The 15,574-nt window shown below is 36.7% G+C and overlaps 1 protein-coding gene across 3 annotated transcripts in view; it reads right to left on the reverse strand.

The window, feature by feature from the left end:
- Positions 1–3,514: 3,514 nt before the first annotated feature.
- Positions 3,515–15,574, reverse strand: part of MTRF1 (mitochondrial translation release factor 1) — a 793,430-nt gene continuing 781,370 nt past the window's right edge. For all 3 annotated transcript variants that reach the window (XM_044071697.1, XM_044071698.1, XM_044071696.1), the window contains one exon: positions 3,515–3,704. In XM_044071697.1, coding sequence (XP_043927632.1) covers positions 3,585–3,704 — 120 coding nt within the window. In that variant the 3' untranslated portion in view covers positions 3,515–3,584. The remainder of the gene's footprint in view (positions 3,705–15,574) is intronic.

Here is a 15,574-nt window from a genome sequence, read left to right on the forward strand (position 1 = left end):
CCAGGAATAAACCTGGTAGCTAGAGGTAGTGAATTTCAATGTATAGAGACAGAGTATGAATACAGAGAGTGACCAGGTTTTCTTGTGGGTTTTGAGATAGCTAAGAGATGTTTGTCTTCTGACCATAGGGATCGATTTGGTGTGTAAGGTGCGACTAGATTGACTAGTGCAGGGCAGGCAGTAGGTTTGAAAATAAGGTTGTGCAAGGTGAATAGCTGAATAAAGGCAAGTTGGCTGAGTAGTTCAAGCCAGTTTAATTCTAGGAGTGGTTTACAGTGGTGTGTGTGATATTTAGAGTTTGTGGCAAACTTTGCAACTTTGTTGTAGCACTGTTCCAACTTGCTTAGGGTAGAATTTTGTAAGTTAGTTAAGACAGGGGTACCATACAGAACAGAGGGAAGTAAAAATGTTTTTGCAAGGGTGGTTTTGGTTGCTGCAGTAAAAAAAAATGTTTGTTTCTATATGAGTCCTAGTTTTTGATGAGTTTTCTTTTTATTTTGCTGTATATGGGGGTCAAATGAAAGTTTATCGTCAATGATAACACCTAGAAGTTTGGATTCCTACACTATTTCTATGGTACTGTTGTCAGATGCAAGGATATTGAAATGATCAGTGACAAGGAAAGTGTTTTTGGGATGAAAGAGTACTAGTTTTGTCTTCTTTGGATTAAGAAAGAGTTGGGCATTTCTTAGCCAGGATTCAACTGCTGTAAAGGACTGCTGAGTTTTTGAGAGTAGTTCTGGTAGTGATTGAGCAATGCAGATTAAGGTGGAATTCATCTGCATACTGAATGAGGGTCCCAGGGTGAGAGGCAGTGTGAAGGTTTGTGAAAATGTTGAAGAGTAGGGGTCCTAGGATGGAGCTGTGGGGGACTCAAGTAGGGTTGTGGAGAAAGGGTGAGAGTTTGTTGGACCATTTCACTGCTTGTTTACGATCCTGAGGTAGCTCTGAAAATGTCTGGAAATGTCTCCTAGTTTGAAGGCCACAGGGAACTATACAGTCTCCGAGTTACATCACACACTATTTCAATATACTAGCAAAGAAGTTTCATTTCTGGGACTTCTACAGTGTCAAAGGAATCTTATATCCCTTTGATAAATTAACTGTTGGGATATATACATTTTCTGGAAAACTTATTTAGAAAACTTGAGTTTAACAATATCTATAAATGTGGATTGTGCATATTTTTATTTAGTTTGGTGTTATCTCATTACTCATCCAAATCTTGTCAAAGACTACAGTGGAGGTAACATTTTGTTATGAAATGATTCAGTAATATATCAGGATGTAAAATTCTTGTTGATTATGGACCATTGCCATTTACAAGGTTGAGATCTCTGAATAGACTTTGCTAAACTGTCTCACTTCAAAACAGCCCTAGGTTGAGATCTCTGAATACAGACTTCACTAAATCATCCTAATTTAAAACAGCCATCAGAAACTGCTTTATATTAACAAATTTGCATACAGACTGTGGCAGATTCAAGTACCTAGTAACCCTCCAGGATACAAGGCACTTTAGCTTTTTGACTATAAGCAAAAATGCACTGCATCCTTTCAGAAAAGTACAAGATACTATTAGCACCATAATCATAAAGTCTTGCTCATTTTATACTAATGTCAGTGATGCTGTTTACCCTTCTAAATAAATATGAATCCATCAGTTCATCTATCCAATTACTTTTTAAACCACAAGTCCTAGTAAGGGTCACAATCCTTGTAAATATGGCCTTTACAAACACAGTCCTACTGTCTGTTTAGTATTATGTCCACTGAAGGGTAATGAAATACATCCTCAAAAAGTACAGAAGTTTGTTTTAAGAAAAAAAAAATGGTAAAAGTCAACAACATATAAATGTCAAGTTTTTTTTCATCACAAAGTACATCTTCCCCTTAATCCAACTCCAAGAAAGCTGTGTGAAAAGAAAATATAATTTACAGTAAGTAGCACTTTCACTGATTTTTAGATTAAGCTATTTTTTCTTGCACTCTGACATTCTGTGAAATCTCACATTATTTCTTTTGACATCTATTATGTCATCTGTGACATCATGTAAGCTGGAAGAGGATTTATCTGTTAATTTATTACTGGCATTATGCTGGTCCAAGAATCCCTTTTAATGATGAAGTAGTGTTTGATTTTTATAAAGTAATTTGTAAAATCACAGATTCTAAATGAAACGTCAATTAAAATGTTATACATAAGATACTTTCTGTGTGCTTATCAGTCATAAATGACCAGCACTATGCTTCATCGGGAAATACAGCTTGAAACTACAATTCTGAGAATGAACAAAAGCTCTGAACAATGTACCTTTTTAAATTTAACATTCAAATATAATTTAAAACTCTGCATAACAGATGTACACTAACAAAAATCAAAGAATGTCATTGAAAAGACAGTAGCACTTTTGTCAGAGACAGTCAAAGAAGTAGGAAATCAAATTACTCTCACTGAAAATAATTGAGGGGCTATTATTACACTATGTTTTTGTCACTGGGTTTATGTCAGATGATCAAGCTTCATATGGTGGAGACCATATGTTCAACTTTCTGAAAACTCAAAGCATGTGTTTGGAGATCACGGTACAGTGGGGATGGGGGATTTAACCCTTTCTCCACTGTAGTGTGATCTTGGAGTTGGTATATATAATTTTTAGGGGGGGGGTGTGATTTGCAGGGTGTACTCCCCTCTTGCAAAAACATAGGTTTTTATTGTTTTGTTTCATTTTGTTTGAGTTTTTGGAAAGTTGAAAGTATGGTCTCGACCATATGAAGATCAAATTTTCTGGAAATTCGATATTCTGACATAAACCCAATCTCATCATAGTGTATTTAGTGTCCCATGTAAGTTTCATCAGGAAGAGAACACTTTGAATGTATGACAAAAATCACACAGCAGGACAGCTGCTATCAGGCCATTTAAAGTAGGAAATCAAATGATTTTCACTGAGAGCCACTGAGAACTATTACTACAATTCAAAGTCTCACCACAGTGTACTCTTGTGTCCTTGTAAGTTACATAAGGAAGAGAAGACCTTGAATGTAACACAAAAATCACACTGCATGAAAGCCACTATCAGGCCATTTTGTGATACAGAAAATAATAACCCTTACAATGATGCAGTATTTGTATTGCTGAAAAAGATCAACTATATGAAGAAAAAAAATCAGCTTTCAGGTAAACTTGTAAATTTACAAGCCAGGGTTACCTTCAAAGCAACAAAAGCATGGAACTGACTTTTGTAAGATACCTCCTGCACACATATGTTTGGATTCAGATGCATATGTGTGTATATATGTGGTATGCTTGTAAATTTACTAGCTATGACCAAAGTAAAACTTCAAAATTCTGACACAGATAATCATAAAAAATATACTTTTCTCTCTCTCTTCTCAAAAGACCTGTATTTGTTGACTGAAATGACAAGAACATGATGAAATAGATATAGGTCTGCCCACATAAACAGTGCAGAGTTTTTTTTATATAAATGGAAATAAAGCAAGCACGTGCTGATTTTAGTAAATATGCATTTATTTAGGTATTTATTTATTTTTACACACAATGATGTACATGTTGCAGGTCAGCTGCCTTTAGACTCTTCATAGCTGCCTGCTGCAATTTCAAGGAACACTTCTCTGTCTGCAGACTCCAACAACTTTGTTATAAGATGATCCAACACACTGCCTCCACATAGCATTTCCTGCCAAAAACAAAAAACATGAAATTAACATCTTAGAAACTACAAAAATAAACTTAAGAAATGTTCTGCTATGTTGTTACTTGTGAAATATTGTGCAGTGAATAAGGGTCTTCGTAGGGTTTAGATTTATTTAACTATGTTTCTTAAATGCTAACCAGAATAGTGTAAGTTAATTCATCATGGACAAACACAAAGATAGGAGTGTAGAGAAAATACAGCACTGATAAACAACAAAAACTGCCTCAAGAATCCACCAAAATGTTCAAAACAGGATGTAGTCAGAAGAATCTAGCCTCATTCTCCAACACCTCTCTAGTATCTAATACCCCCTCTTCCACCCCCACTATCTCTACTTCTATACCCTACTCCCCACCCACTAACTCCTCTACCCCCTCTTCTACACAAACTCTATCCTCATCTCCACCTCCCCAAAATCCCCCCCCTCCTGACTGCCCCCTCTTTACATTAAATCCCATACCGACATCCACTATAAACTCCTTCAGAAATTGAAACCATGTACCAATGCTCCTGATAATATCCCTTCTTACTTTCTCAGTATAGCTGCTGAAACTCTTGCCTACCCCATTAGCATTTTAATTAACCGCTCCCTACAAGAATACACAGTTCCCCAAATCTGGAAACAAGCCTTTATTATACCTCTACATAAAGGTGGTAACAATAATAACATTACTAATTTTCGTCCCATAGCCATCCTGTCCCCCATTTCTAAACTCTTAGAAAAATGTGTCCAACTTCAGCTCCTTCCTCACCTCCTAGACAACCATCTTATAACTCCCACACAGCACGGTTTCAGACCTAATCATAGCACCATGACAGCCCTCCTCTCCTTCCTTGAGATTGTAAATAAAGCCCGTGACTCTGGACAAATTGTTTCCACCTTACTTCTTGACCTCTCCAAAGCCTTCAATACTATCTCACATAGCCTGCTCTTCAACAAACTCTCCAAACTTCACCTATCTTCCTCCTCTTTGAACTGGTTCTCTAGCTACCTATCTAACAGAAGTCAAGCTGTAAAATGGAAAAAAGCTACCTCCTCTTTCCTTAGTACCCCTACGGGAGTTCCTCAAGGCTCCATACTGGGTCCTCTTCTCTTCAATATCTTTATAAATGACTTCCACAAATCAATCCCTTTCTCTAGCATCATCCGATATGCAGATGATTCAACTATCATCTGTTCTGCCTCTTCTATCACTACACTACAAAAACTTACTCAAGATGCTTTCTCTTCCACAGAGCAATGGATGCTATGTAATCATCTAGCTCTCAATGCTACCAAGACCAAACTAATGTTATTTACTCCTTCTAAAATCATCCCTCCCGACATGGGTACATTCTCAATTACTACTCAACACAATTCACCTCTTGAAATAGTGTCAGAAACCAAACTACTTGGGGTCCAAATCGATAACCTACTTAAATTTAACTCCCACCTGCAAATAAACATCAAAAAAACACACCAAAAACTTGGCATGCTTTATAGACAGAACGCCTACCTCACATCTGCCACTAAAATCACTCTCTCTACTTCCTTCCTAATCCCATCCCTTCTCTATGGTGCCCCACTACTAACTAATCTTCAGTCCTTGTTAAAAAAACAGCTTACCTCCTGCTATAACAAAATTGCAAAATTCGCCACCAGCCAAAAGTCCTCCACTCACCACTGTTTCTCCCTCCATAAGCTAAAATGGTTAGAACTTCCGAATCAACTAACTTACACTCAACTAACTCTAGCCCATAAGCTTATTCTCAACCCTTCCCTCTGTCCCTCTCTTTCCTCTGCCTTTAAAATGCACCTACCTAACAGAGTTCTAAGGTCAAATAATCAAAATCTACTAGAAGTACACAAACCGACTCATCCCCCAGGCAAAAACCTTCTTTCCTTCAGCCTCACTTGCCTCTGGAACTCCCTACCTCCACTCATCCGCACCACCTCTAACCACTCTGCCTTTAAAAAGTCTCTTCACCTACATCTAGCATCACAGTGGGAATGCTCTTGCTCCCACCCCACATAACTAACTCTACTTAATTCTCCTTCAATACCATATCCTACTTTTGTAGCTATGATATTTGTTCTCTAATCAGTATTAATGTTTACATTTATTCTATTACTAGTAGGTTTCTTCTTAATGTATTAACTGTTATGACTGCTATTCTAAATTTGATTAGTTCTACTTTTATTCTGTTTACATAATATTATTAACTCTCTATACCAAGATTGTTACTGTTAACTGTTGAAAATACCTTTTGTTATGGAGCTTTTCTCCCCAGGACTCCATTGAAAACGCGTTCTTTATGGCCCAATGGACTATCCTGGTAAACCAACGGCAATAAATAAATAAATAGCACTTTATTAATGGTTACTCTCTTTCATCCACATTAATAAACTTGGACTTCATCAGAACTTTCAGATATAACACAATAAGACTATTTAAAACTTCCAGTCTTGTATGTCACAATAAATTAATTAACATTTTTAATGCCATACACCTATCTACATATTTCTCTTATATGCGCTCATTAACAAAAGAGCTCAGTTATAAGCCTCTCTTCATGAATAATAAAGTGCATCTGATCATATCCTGTTTCGAACATTTTGGTGGATTCTTGCAGCAAGTTTTGCTTCTAATCCATCATGAGTATTTTTCAGCTATGACTACGATCAAGAAGTACAATGCAAGTAAAAAAATCTTATAAATTCACTATGGTATACAATACAGCTAAATACACAGATCTAGTTAAGCAGTTAAAAAAAAACAGTTGCAGAAAGTACCTAATTTATACATGATTCAGCATATATAAAGCTGATTGCATTTGCATTAATTCAAGTATTACTACTTGAATTTCACAGTCATTTAATAAATGTAAAGTCATGAGCATGCATTTATTTTAGAGAATGCAAGTGCATAATTGTTTAGAAATTATGCAGTTATCTTCAAGAAATGTGTCTGGTGGTAACACAGGAGGTGTGAATTATTACTGTTCCTAAATGCATGCATATCAAAAATGTATCTAATATTATTTGAAAGGTTGTTATATATCAGGAGACAAGGTAAAAGAATGTTATTCTATAGACCTTAATTCTTCTCCTGTGTTATATAATGAGGGGACAATGCGGTAGCAAACTAAGCATTGGTATGAAAACGTAATACTCATCCTATGGGGGCTGGGAAGACAGCCGCATTGGGGAACATTCAAATTTGCCTAAAGCCATGTGGATACTTCCTTTTACATGTAGCTATTCATCTCCCACATGTAACTGTTGTGATGCTTCTTCCAAGGGGCCACAGTAATAATCCTGTATATATTTCATACTACATAAGCTGTACCATTCTTGCACCCACTGGTGCAGTAATAATCTATTAATTCCCCTGTCCCACAACTGTGGCACATAATATCACCTTTTGGGTGGCGTCTTGCATTTCAAGGGGAAACTTTTATTAGTGATTTACTTTATGCCATGTGACTGAAAGACAAGCACCAAACAAATGTTGTCACCCATATGTAGCTGGTATGGAATTTCTGTGTATCCACCTAACTTTTCTTTTGCCCTAGAATGATCATGGCTTAGTACATACAATATCAGCTATGATGGTCTTCAGACAAATGAATGCACTCATACACCTACCTCTTACGGTATTCTGCAAAAGACTCAAGCCCCCCCAAGTAGCAGGGAGCTGGCACCCTGGCCTCCATCAGAAGATGACCTTGCAGCAGGGCTTCTCCTTTACTCCTCAATGGGAAAAGCCAAAACTGGCCTCTTACTCCTACCTCCTTTGTCACCTCCTTCTACTACTTGAACCTGGTTCTCATGTAAATTATGCCACTTATTAAATTTTCTGGACCCTGGAACTGTGTTCCAATTTGTTAGGAAGACATGTTAGCAAGATGGATCTTTTGAGGCATGTGTTGAGTTACCAAACGGACAAAGAGCTAAAGGCAGTGCAGGAGGTTTCTGACAGCATCCAGCATGGTGAGCAGAAGGGAATAACATCAGACAAGAAAAGGTTTACAGCAGAAGGAGAGAAGGGAGGAGGGATGCTGATTTTAGGTGATATATAGTTCCAACTCACAAAGTGCAGTAAACACTGGAAAATGGGAGTAACTTTAGCTAAATAAGATGGGAAAGAAAGGGGATGCAGGGAAGAAGGTTACTTTAAAAGCTAAAGTAGTAGATGACACATTTTTTAAGTTTTATTTTATTTTTTTATTTATCCACTGTTGACCAGGATAATTCCACTAGGCTAGTGGCCTCCTTTCAGAGGAGACCAAGCCAGAATTTACTAGGGGAAATTTGGCCAGGGCATCATGGAACTTCCCTTACTCTTTTGCTGCGAGGAGGAACATTTTTGCTACTGCATTTACATATTTGTTATACAGTCCATAACAGTACCGGTTAGTTTACAAATGTAAGTATTTTCTGTTTCTAGTGATGTCTCTGACTGCCGCTGACCGCTATCTGTTATCAATGATAGTTCCTTATGGTCCTACTTAAGAGCCCTGCGACTCCATCTACACTGAGTTTTAGTTAGTGCTGCTTACACTTTTTGATGAGCTCCCCTCTTCTTTTAGTCTTTTTCTGGTGATTTTGACTCTTAAGTTCATCTCCTGGGAGCTTATATAAGTAACATTCTGATTATTTTTGTACAGTCTGAATGGTCAAGCCAGGAGCAGCATAAGTTATGCTTCACTACATTGCTGCCACATCAAACACACTCTAAAATGTGTGCTTATTGGGAACCAAAATGCTAAAACATAGCATCCAAACATTTTGAAAAGATGGTGGTACCTAGAAATAAAATACCACATCCCTGTAACTGTAAGAAATATTAAAGCAAATTTCTAAGAGTAATGTATTATGACACTCAGCTACATAATGCACTTAGCTGCTGAGTCTCAATGTAAAAGTGTAAACATACAAACAAAACCTTTACTTTACATAATGAACCTTTCTGCATACGAGTCAAAATGAGGGATGGGGCCATAAGTCCAGTGACAAAAAAAAAATGAAATATTCAGGAGAAACAACTAGTATTTTTACATCTCTTGTAATAACAACCCAGTAAATATGTATTCTCGTCCATTACTGTACTCTGTATACTGAGCAGACGATAAGCACAACACCCAAAATGGAAACCATTTATAATGTAAAATGTCAGTCTGTGGCAGTGAACGCTTCTGATGTGTAAATGTATAAAAGACCATATGTCAGTTTCCCTCTGAGATTTTGTTAGAAAACTTTCAAGTGGCAGTAAGTTACTATGAAATTAAAAAGTACCCAAGACTGTTATTCTACCCTTAGATATTTTAGTGCAGCACTACACCAAATTTCACTCCAAAAGTGTAACTGCTCAAGTTTGTGACATATTACGTATATATGCCGCAAATTAAAAACATTTTTTGGTAAATATATAGGAATTTTATTCCTGCTGTAATGACAAAGTCAGTAGTGAAGCATTGTGTGCCATTATTATATTCTGCATACTGAGCAGATGTTCAGCATAGAATTCACAATTTAATCAAAGTATAATGCAAACCTATATACTAATGCATATCTCTACATACAAAGAAAGACATCTTATTTTTACACTGAATGGAAAATATGGAGGGGTAAGATAATACCTCAACTGAAGCGCTGCCTTAGTTTTAATCATAATACTTCAATGATTATATTTACATGTGGAGTCAGATGGCCTTAATATTGCACTGTCTCGAAACACCATTATTACTGTTTAACCTTAAATGTGTTTAACATGAAATTAACAGGTCTATGTTTAACCATCGAATGGAACTTCCATCAAATGCCTGAACATCAAACCCTATCCATCGAACATTCATTTAGTGTATGTTTATTTCATCAATGGGGAAGGTTAACTAGTTGGCCACCACTTCCCTGTGTACCTCACCACAGTAGTTTCAAAGAATTATACTTTCAGTGGGTCAAAGTAGACCTATATATATATGTATATATATATATATATATATATATATATATATATATACATATACACACACACACACACACACACACACACACACACACACACACACACACACACACACACACATATATCCCTCTTTACATACATAATTAGTAATAACTAGTTCTTTACAATCCATCCACCCTCAACCCCATGTTCACATGGGGTCGGGGTGTAACTTCAACAGTAACAATCATCTCGGGCCAAGATTTACACCGCCGGGTGGATACAGTAAGTCATCTGCACCACTCACTCGCACCTATGGGCAATTTAGAGTGTCCAATCCATCTAGTGCATGTCTTTGGGATGTGGGAGGAAACCAGAGCACCCGGAGGAAACCCACATGACCACAGAGAGGACATACAGACTCCATACCGAAGGCACCCCAGCCGAAAACCGAACTGGAGAACCTCTTGCTGTGAGGCAACAATGCTAAACGCTGCACCACCACGGCCACCCCAATCAATTTACAATCAAGAAGACAAATAAACCTTCTCTAGCTACTGCCCATCAAACAAACTATTTTGGAATGGTTGCCCTAAGCCATTCACGCTTGTTATTACTGTCACGGCAAGTTACTTCCAGGTAAAGTTAAGAGCCCATTCTACCAGGCCTACAGCTATTTCTGCTGTTTTTGGGAAATGATAGACCCTAGAAGCTTTCTAGATGCAACAACCTGGTGTTCTGTACATACTTTGAACAAACATTACAAAACTGTTTCTCTAGGGCTACGAAAGGGCTAACAATGACTATACTCCAGGTGCTCCTGGACTCTGATCCTTCTCCCTCCTCGATTTTTTCTAAGCTTTAGTATTTGTCCCATATTGCTTAGGCTACTGCAACAGTGATCTACTGATTAACATAGTATAGCCGTGATGATTATTATGATTAACATAGTATAATGTATTGAAAAACAAACACCTTCCCTCCTCCCACCTTGTTGTTTTTTTATGGTAGGTTGGGAGACCCTAGCTTCCTCTCTTCTCCTAGCACATACTTTAACGGCAGGGTTTCTGGGCAAGTAAGCTCTGATTTTTGGCTTATGCCTACTTTTATACTTGCTTGCTCTAAAACCTCAACAAATGTACGGATGTGTGGAAGGTGTTCTAAATCTTTAAAAGCTGACTGGGCATCCAGTCCTTGGTAGGATAAGTCCTATATAACTCTGACAACTGCAACTGTGATTTAATGATGGACATCAGTATGGTACTGCATATTACATTACTTCACACACAACAGCAGTTATAAAATAAGCTCATAGAAGAATACCAATCTGTCTGTATTTATTAAAAATGTGTTAACAGTAAAAAAAAATGACTTTTGCTCATCATTATCATTTTTGCTATGTTCAGTTTTGTGTTTATTTATATATGTTTGTAATAGTGGCTGCTTGACACACTTGTTGAAATATGGCTATATAAAAGCAGTCACTATGATCAGATTAGATCATACCTCCTTCATACCAAAAGGTTCTACCTCAAACTCTTTGGAGAAAACAAATGGGGAAATAATTTCAATAAAAACTGCTTGGTCACATCACTGATAAAAACATATACATAGTGCATGTCCAAAACAAACAAACAAATTAAAAATTAACTAAGCTCTTTAGAGACAAGTATTTTCTCATCTGTTGTGCTTCACCATCTACTGATAATGTATACTAAATTGCTATAGTATGTCCCTATTTTAACTAACCTACAATCTCCTCTACTACATAAGCTTGAGATGGCTTACAAAGCAGAAGTTTGATTTGCTGCAAAACATCACTGTGGAACACATCTCTCTGCACTCTCTCATTATAGCTTCAGATGGTTGTATTCTAACCAGCAAAAGCCTCTAATTCAGTTGACATTTGTTCATAAGATCCTGTATACTCTCCTATTGCTCTAGGTTGGCTAACACCTAATTATTGCACAAGACAAAACAGTGTTTGAAAATGGAATAAATACAGAGATTATCACTATCCAGTACACACCAGTAAACTAGAACAAGCTACCTCATTCTTTAAGATAATCCATGGAAAAAATGGCCTTTAAGATATCTTTGAAACAGCATTCACAGGTACAGTGGAACTGACAGTCTGGTGTCACTTAATAACATCACTCATAAATGAACATGGTATATGATTATGATCTATGTACCAATATGCAAATTACTTACAATACCTTGTATTTAGTGATGCACATTTGATTTCTAATCCTCATGCGCTAGAAGGTTTTTTTTTTAATAACTCCTTATTTATTGGTTACATCAGTTATAGTTTTATGTGCTACTTACTCTGAAAAGTTATTCATTCAATCCAGGTTATCCCTGTACATACCTGTATTATATGTACTACATATTAAAACTGCAACCTTTGGAAAAAACAAAAAAAACGACAGCAAAATAAAAAAAAAAAAAAAATCAGACTAAATCCACTATTCTTGGTGCATCACTTTCTCTGCCTTGTTCAGCCATCTGCCCCATCTCCTTCACGTCTCTCACCAACCATTTTGCTATCTAAATAGGCTTAAAAATTGTGTCGGAATATTTATTTTTTATTTCTTTTCTAACTTTCCACAAACAAAACACTTCAATGAAGCAACGCTTGTACCTACAATCTCCAGTATTCAGCTGGCTGTGGCAAACCAAATACTGAAGTCTGTAAAGTCAGTTCCATATAACAAGATCAATGTTCAGTTTTCTGGACTAAAATATGTTAAGTGGAAACCCTGCTTGATGCATGCACACACACACACACACACACACACACACACACACACACACACACACACACACACACACACACACACACACACAATGTCTGTCACCATTAACTCTCCAAGTACCAGTGGATTATCATACAATTTTATGTACTTTACTGACTTTTTATTTCACCTACTGACCCTAGGTATGTAATAGGACAGTTTTCCTCTACTCTTCTCCCTCTTAGTCAATGATCTTCCCCTGGAGTTACAAGTCTTAAATGAATCATGCATGCAAATGATATGCTGATCCAGTATCTAGTACAAGCCAAGAGTGGCATGCAAGCCCAAGTACAAGATAACTTCACTCAGTTATGTACCTGCTCCAGCGCTAAGAAAAATAATGTCATGGTCTTTTTTTCTGACAAGAAATCCCCCACTATCCCTCCTATTCTCTTAACAGATCATAAAAGCAACATGCTACCTAATGGCACTGAACAGAGGTACCTAGGCATCATATTCGATACTACCCTCTCCTTTACCACACATACAGATTTTATAAGTAATAAAGTCCTTGCTCAATTAAAAGTATGTTACAAAATCAATCACCTTCTCTTACCCACTGCTTGCTAGGTCATTGCAAAAGAATTTTAATACTCAAACTGGAATATGGGCCTTCCTTTTCTTGTTATGCAGTCAGCCAGCAATACTCACGGAATACAGACAGCTGAGAATAAAACCAACATTTTCGTTCTAACAGACTCCCCAGATGCATCACTGTAATTCGTTAAAAAATTCCAAATGGCTTTCGGTGCCTCATAGGCCATTTTTCTTTTAAGTACTCTAATTTACAAAGTTCTAAAGCATGGTCACTGCTCCTCTTGAAGAGTGAAAATATGTTTACAAGACAACTCTTATGAACTCAGAAGTACATAGGACAACACCTTCTCTCTGGTAGGCCATCCATTTAAAACTGCTGCAGATGACAGCGCCATCTCTAGACTAGGAACTACTGATATTAAAAACCTAGTAACCATTAAAATCCTCAAAGAGGTACTTATACAGCATCGCTTTATAGAATCTACCTGCAACTAGATAATTTACCACCCAATATCACAGAATATAGAACACATTTAAGAATATTTTCATAGCCTCATAATGTAGAATTTTATATCTGTACATTTCATATGTATAGAGGAGCATGTTTGCATACTATATGCATGACTGCACTGTATTTTATGTATATCTTGGTTTGTATTTTTTTTCTTGTTCTTTCTTCAATGCACTCTGACTGGCTCTTTGTAATCTAACCCTAGCTACATTAAATCTTATCATTATGCACTGAATTTTACCATTAACTCATTCTGTATATGATATTGAAAGTAGAACCAAAGTAACCAGCCTGAATAAAGTACTGGCTGCTGTAAAAAACACGTATTCAAAATAAATAACCGAGCAAACAGCATACATGGCTTAATAAAAATAAATGAAACTTGGGTAATTTTGATAATGTTGAATTTGAATTATCTACATTACTGCTTTCATTGTTTTACCCGCGGTGGTGGTGCTGCGGTAGCGTCGCCTCACAGTAAGACGGTGTCCGGTTCGATTCTCAGCTAGAGCGTCTTCTGCGTGGAGACATGCGTGAATGGGCGTACCTTCGTTGAAGGTTGTGCGTCAGGCCTGGCAAGCCGGTACGTAAAAATCAACTGCCAATCATTAGCGGACTGGAGGTCCGCTGTGGTGACCCCCTAACTGGGAAAAGCCGAAAGACACAAACAAACTGCTTTCATTGTTTTGAGTGAATGTTTTCATTTCTGATGTTTTTTTTTCAAGGAAGTCATTACTCGAACAACTGTATTTCAGCATTTTGATAGTAACCCTAAATAAATATACCAACTCTGAGACTGCACTACAGCGAGGAAAATGGTAAATATACTTGTTACACGCTGTACAGAGATCTCCATTTAGAATTTATACATATATATATATATATATATATATATATATATATCCCAAATGGATATATATATATATATATATATATATATATATATATATATATATATATCCCAAATGGATATATATATATATATATATATATATATATATATATATATATATATATATATCCCAAATGGAGCGGCCATCTGAGTTCTTTCACTTCCAGTAGAGCTGAGTAGTCCCCAACAAACAAATCAGCTTGCTCCAAAACAATAAAATGAAATTTAACAAAGTCATGGCAACATAAAAAAACTGCAAGTCATACAAATCCCTTGATAAACAATGTTACAAGAATTACAGTCAAAGTGATGGGGAAAAAGTAACAGTCAAATTAATATGTTCAAATGTAAAGGAAGGTCCTGAACAGATATACTGACAACAGATACATTTGCTGCATTTGGACATCCCAGGTGGGTCAGAAACATTGCGAACATTTCCTATTAAAAACTGTGAGTCTCTGTTCTCAAAAGAGCTCCTTAAAGTTCATGTCCTTTTGCATGAAAACATAGGCTGCCTACCCAGCAGTTCAGACATAGTAGGAGAATTTGCAACAATATTCCAATTGCTAGAAACAATGTTTCTAGTAGCTTGCATGTCTCTGCAAATTGGAAATGGAAAGCTTAACATTCTGTTTACATTTAGAGTGTTGCTTAGGTTGGAAACCATACTTTAGGATAGGTGTTATATATATATATATATATATATATATATATATGTGTGTGTGTGTGTGTGTGTGTGTGTGTGTGTGTGTGTGTGTGTATGTATGTATACGGGTCTACTTGAGTAGACTGAAAATATACTTAATCAAAGCATAAAATACCCAGTTTACTCCATGATTCACGCATTACTGTAGAGAACGAATGTATCCTATCTGTTAATTAATATGTATGTCAAAGTCTCTTTTATGGAAATTGTATGTCAAAAGTCTGTCCTTAAAACTATGGTTTGTAAAAAAATTGTTCTCTTGGAGCTTTTCTCCCCGGGCCTCCACTGAAAATGGACTTGTAATCCAGTTGGACTCTCCCGGTCAACAAATGTAAAATAAAATAAATACATTTGTGAATTCTGGATAGTACAAGGGGATATCATTTACATAGGTTCTCTATACCTGCTTCAATAGTTTGCCCGTGCAAACACAGGCACTTCACGGACTCCAAAAGAAACATTTCCTCAAGTGATTCCT

This window comes from Protopterus annectens, chromosome 5.part0 (assembly GCF_019279795.1).
Source record: "Protopterus annectens isolate FY-2018-M chromosome 5.part0, PAN1.0, whole genome shotgun sequence".
Classification (NCBI taxonomy): domain Eukaryota; kingdom Metazoa; phylum Chordata; order Ceratodontiformes; family Protopteridae; genus Protopterus; species Protopterus annectens.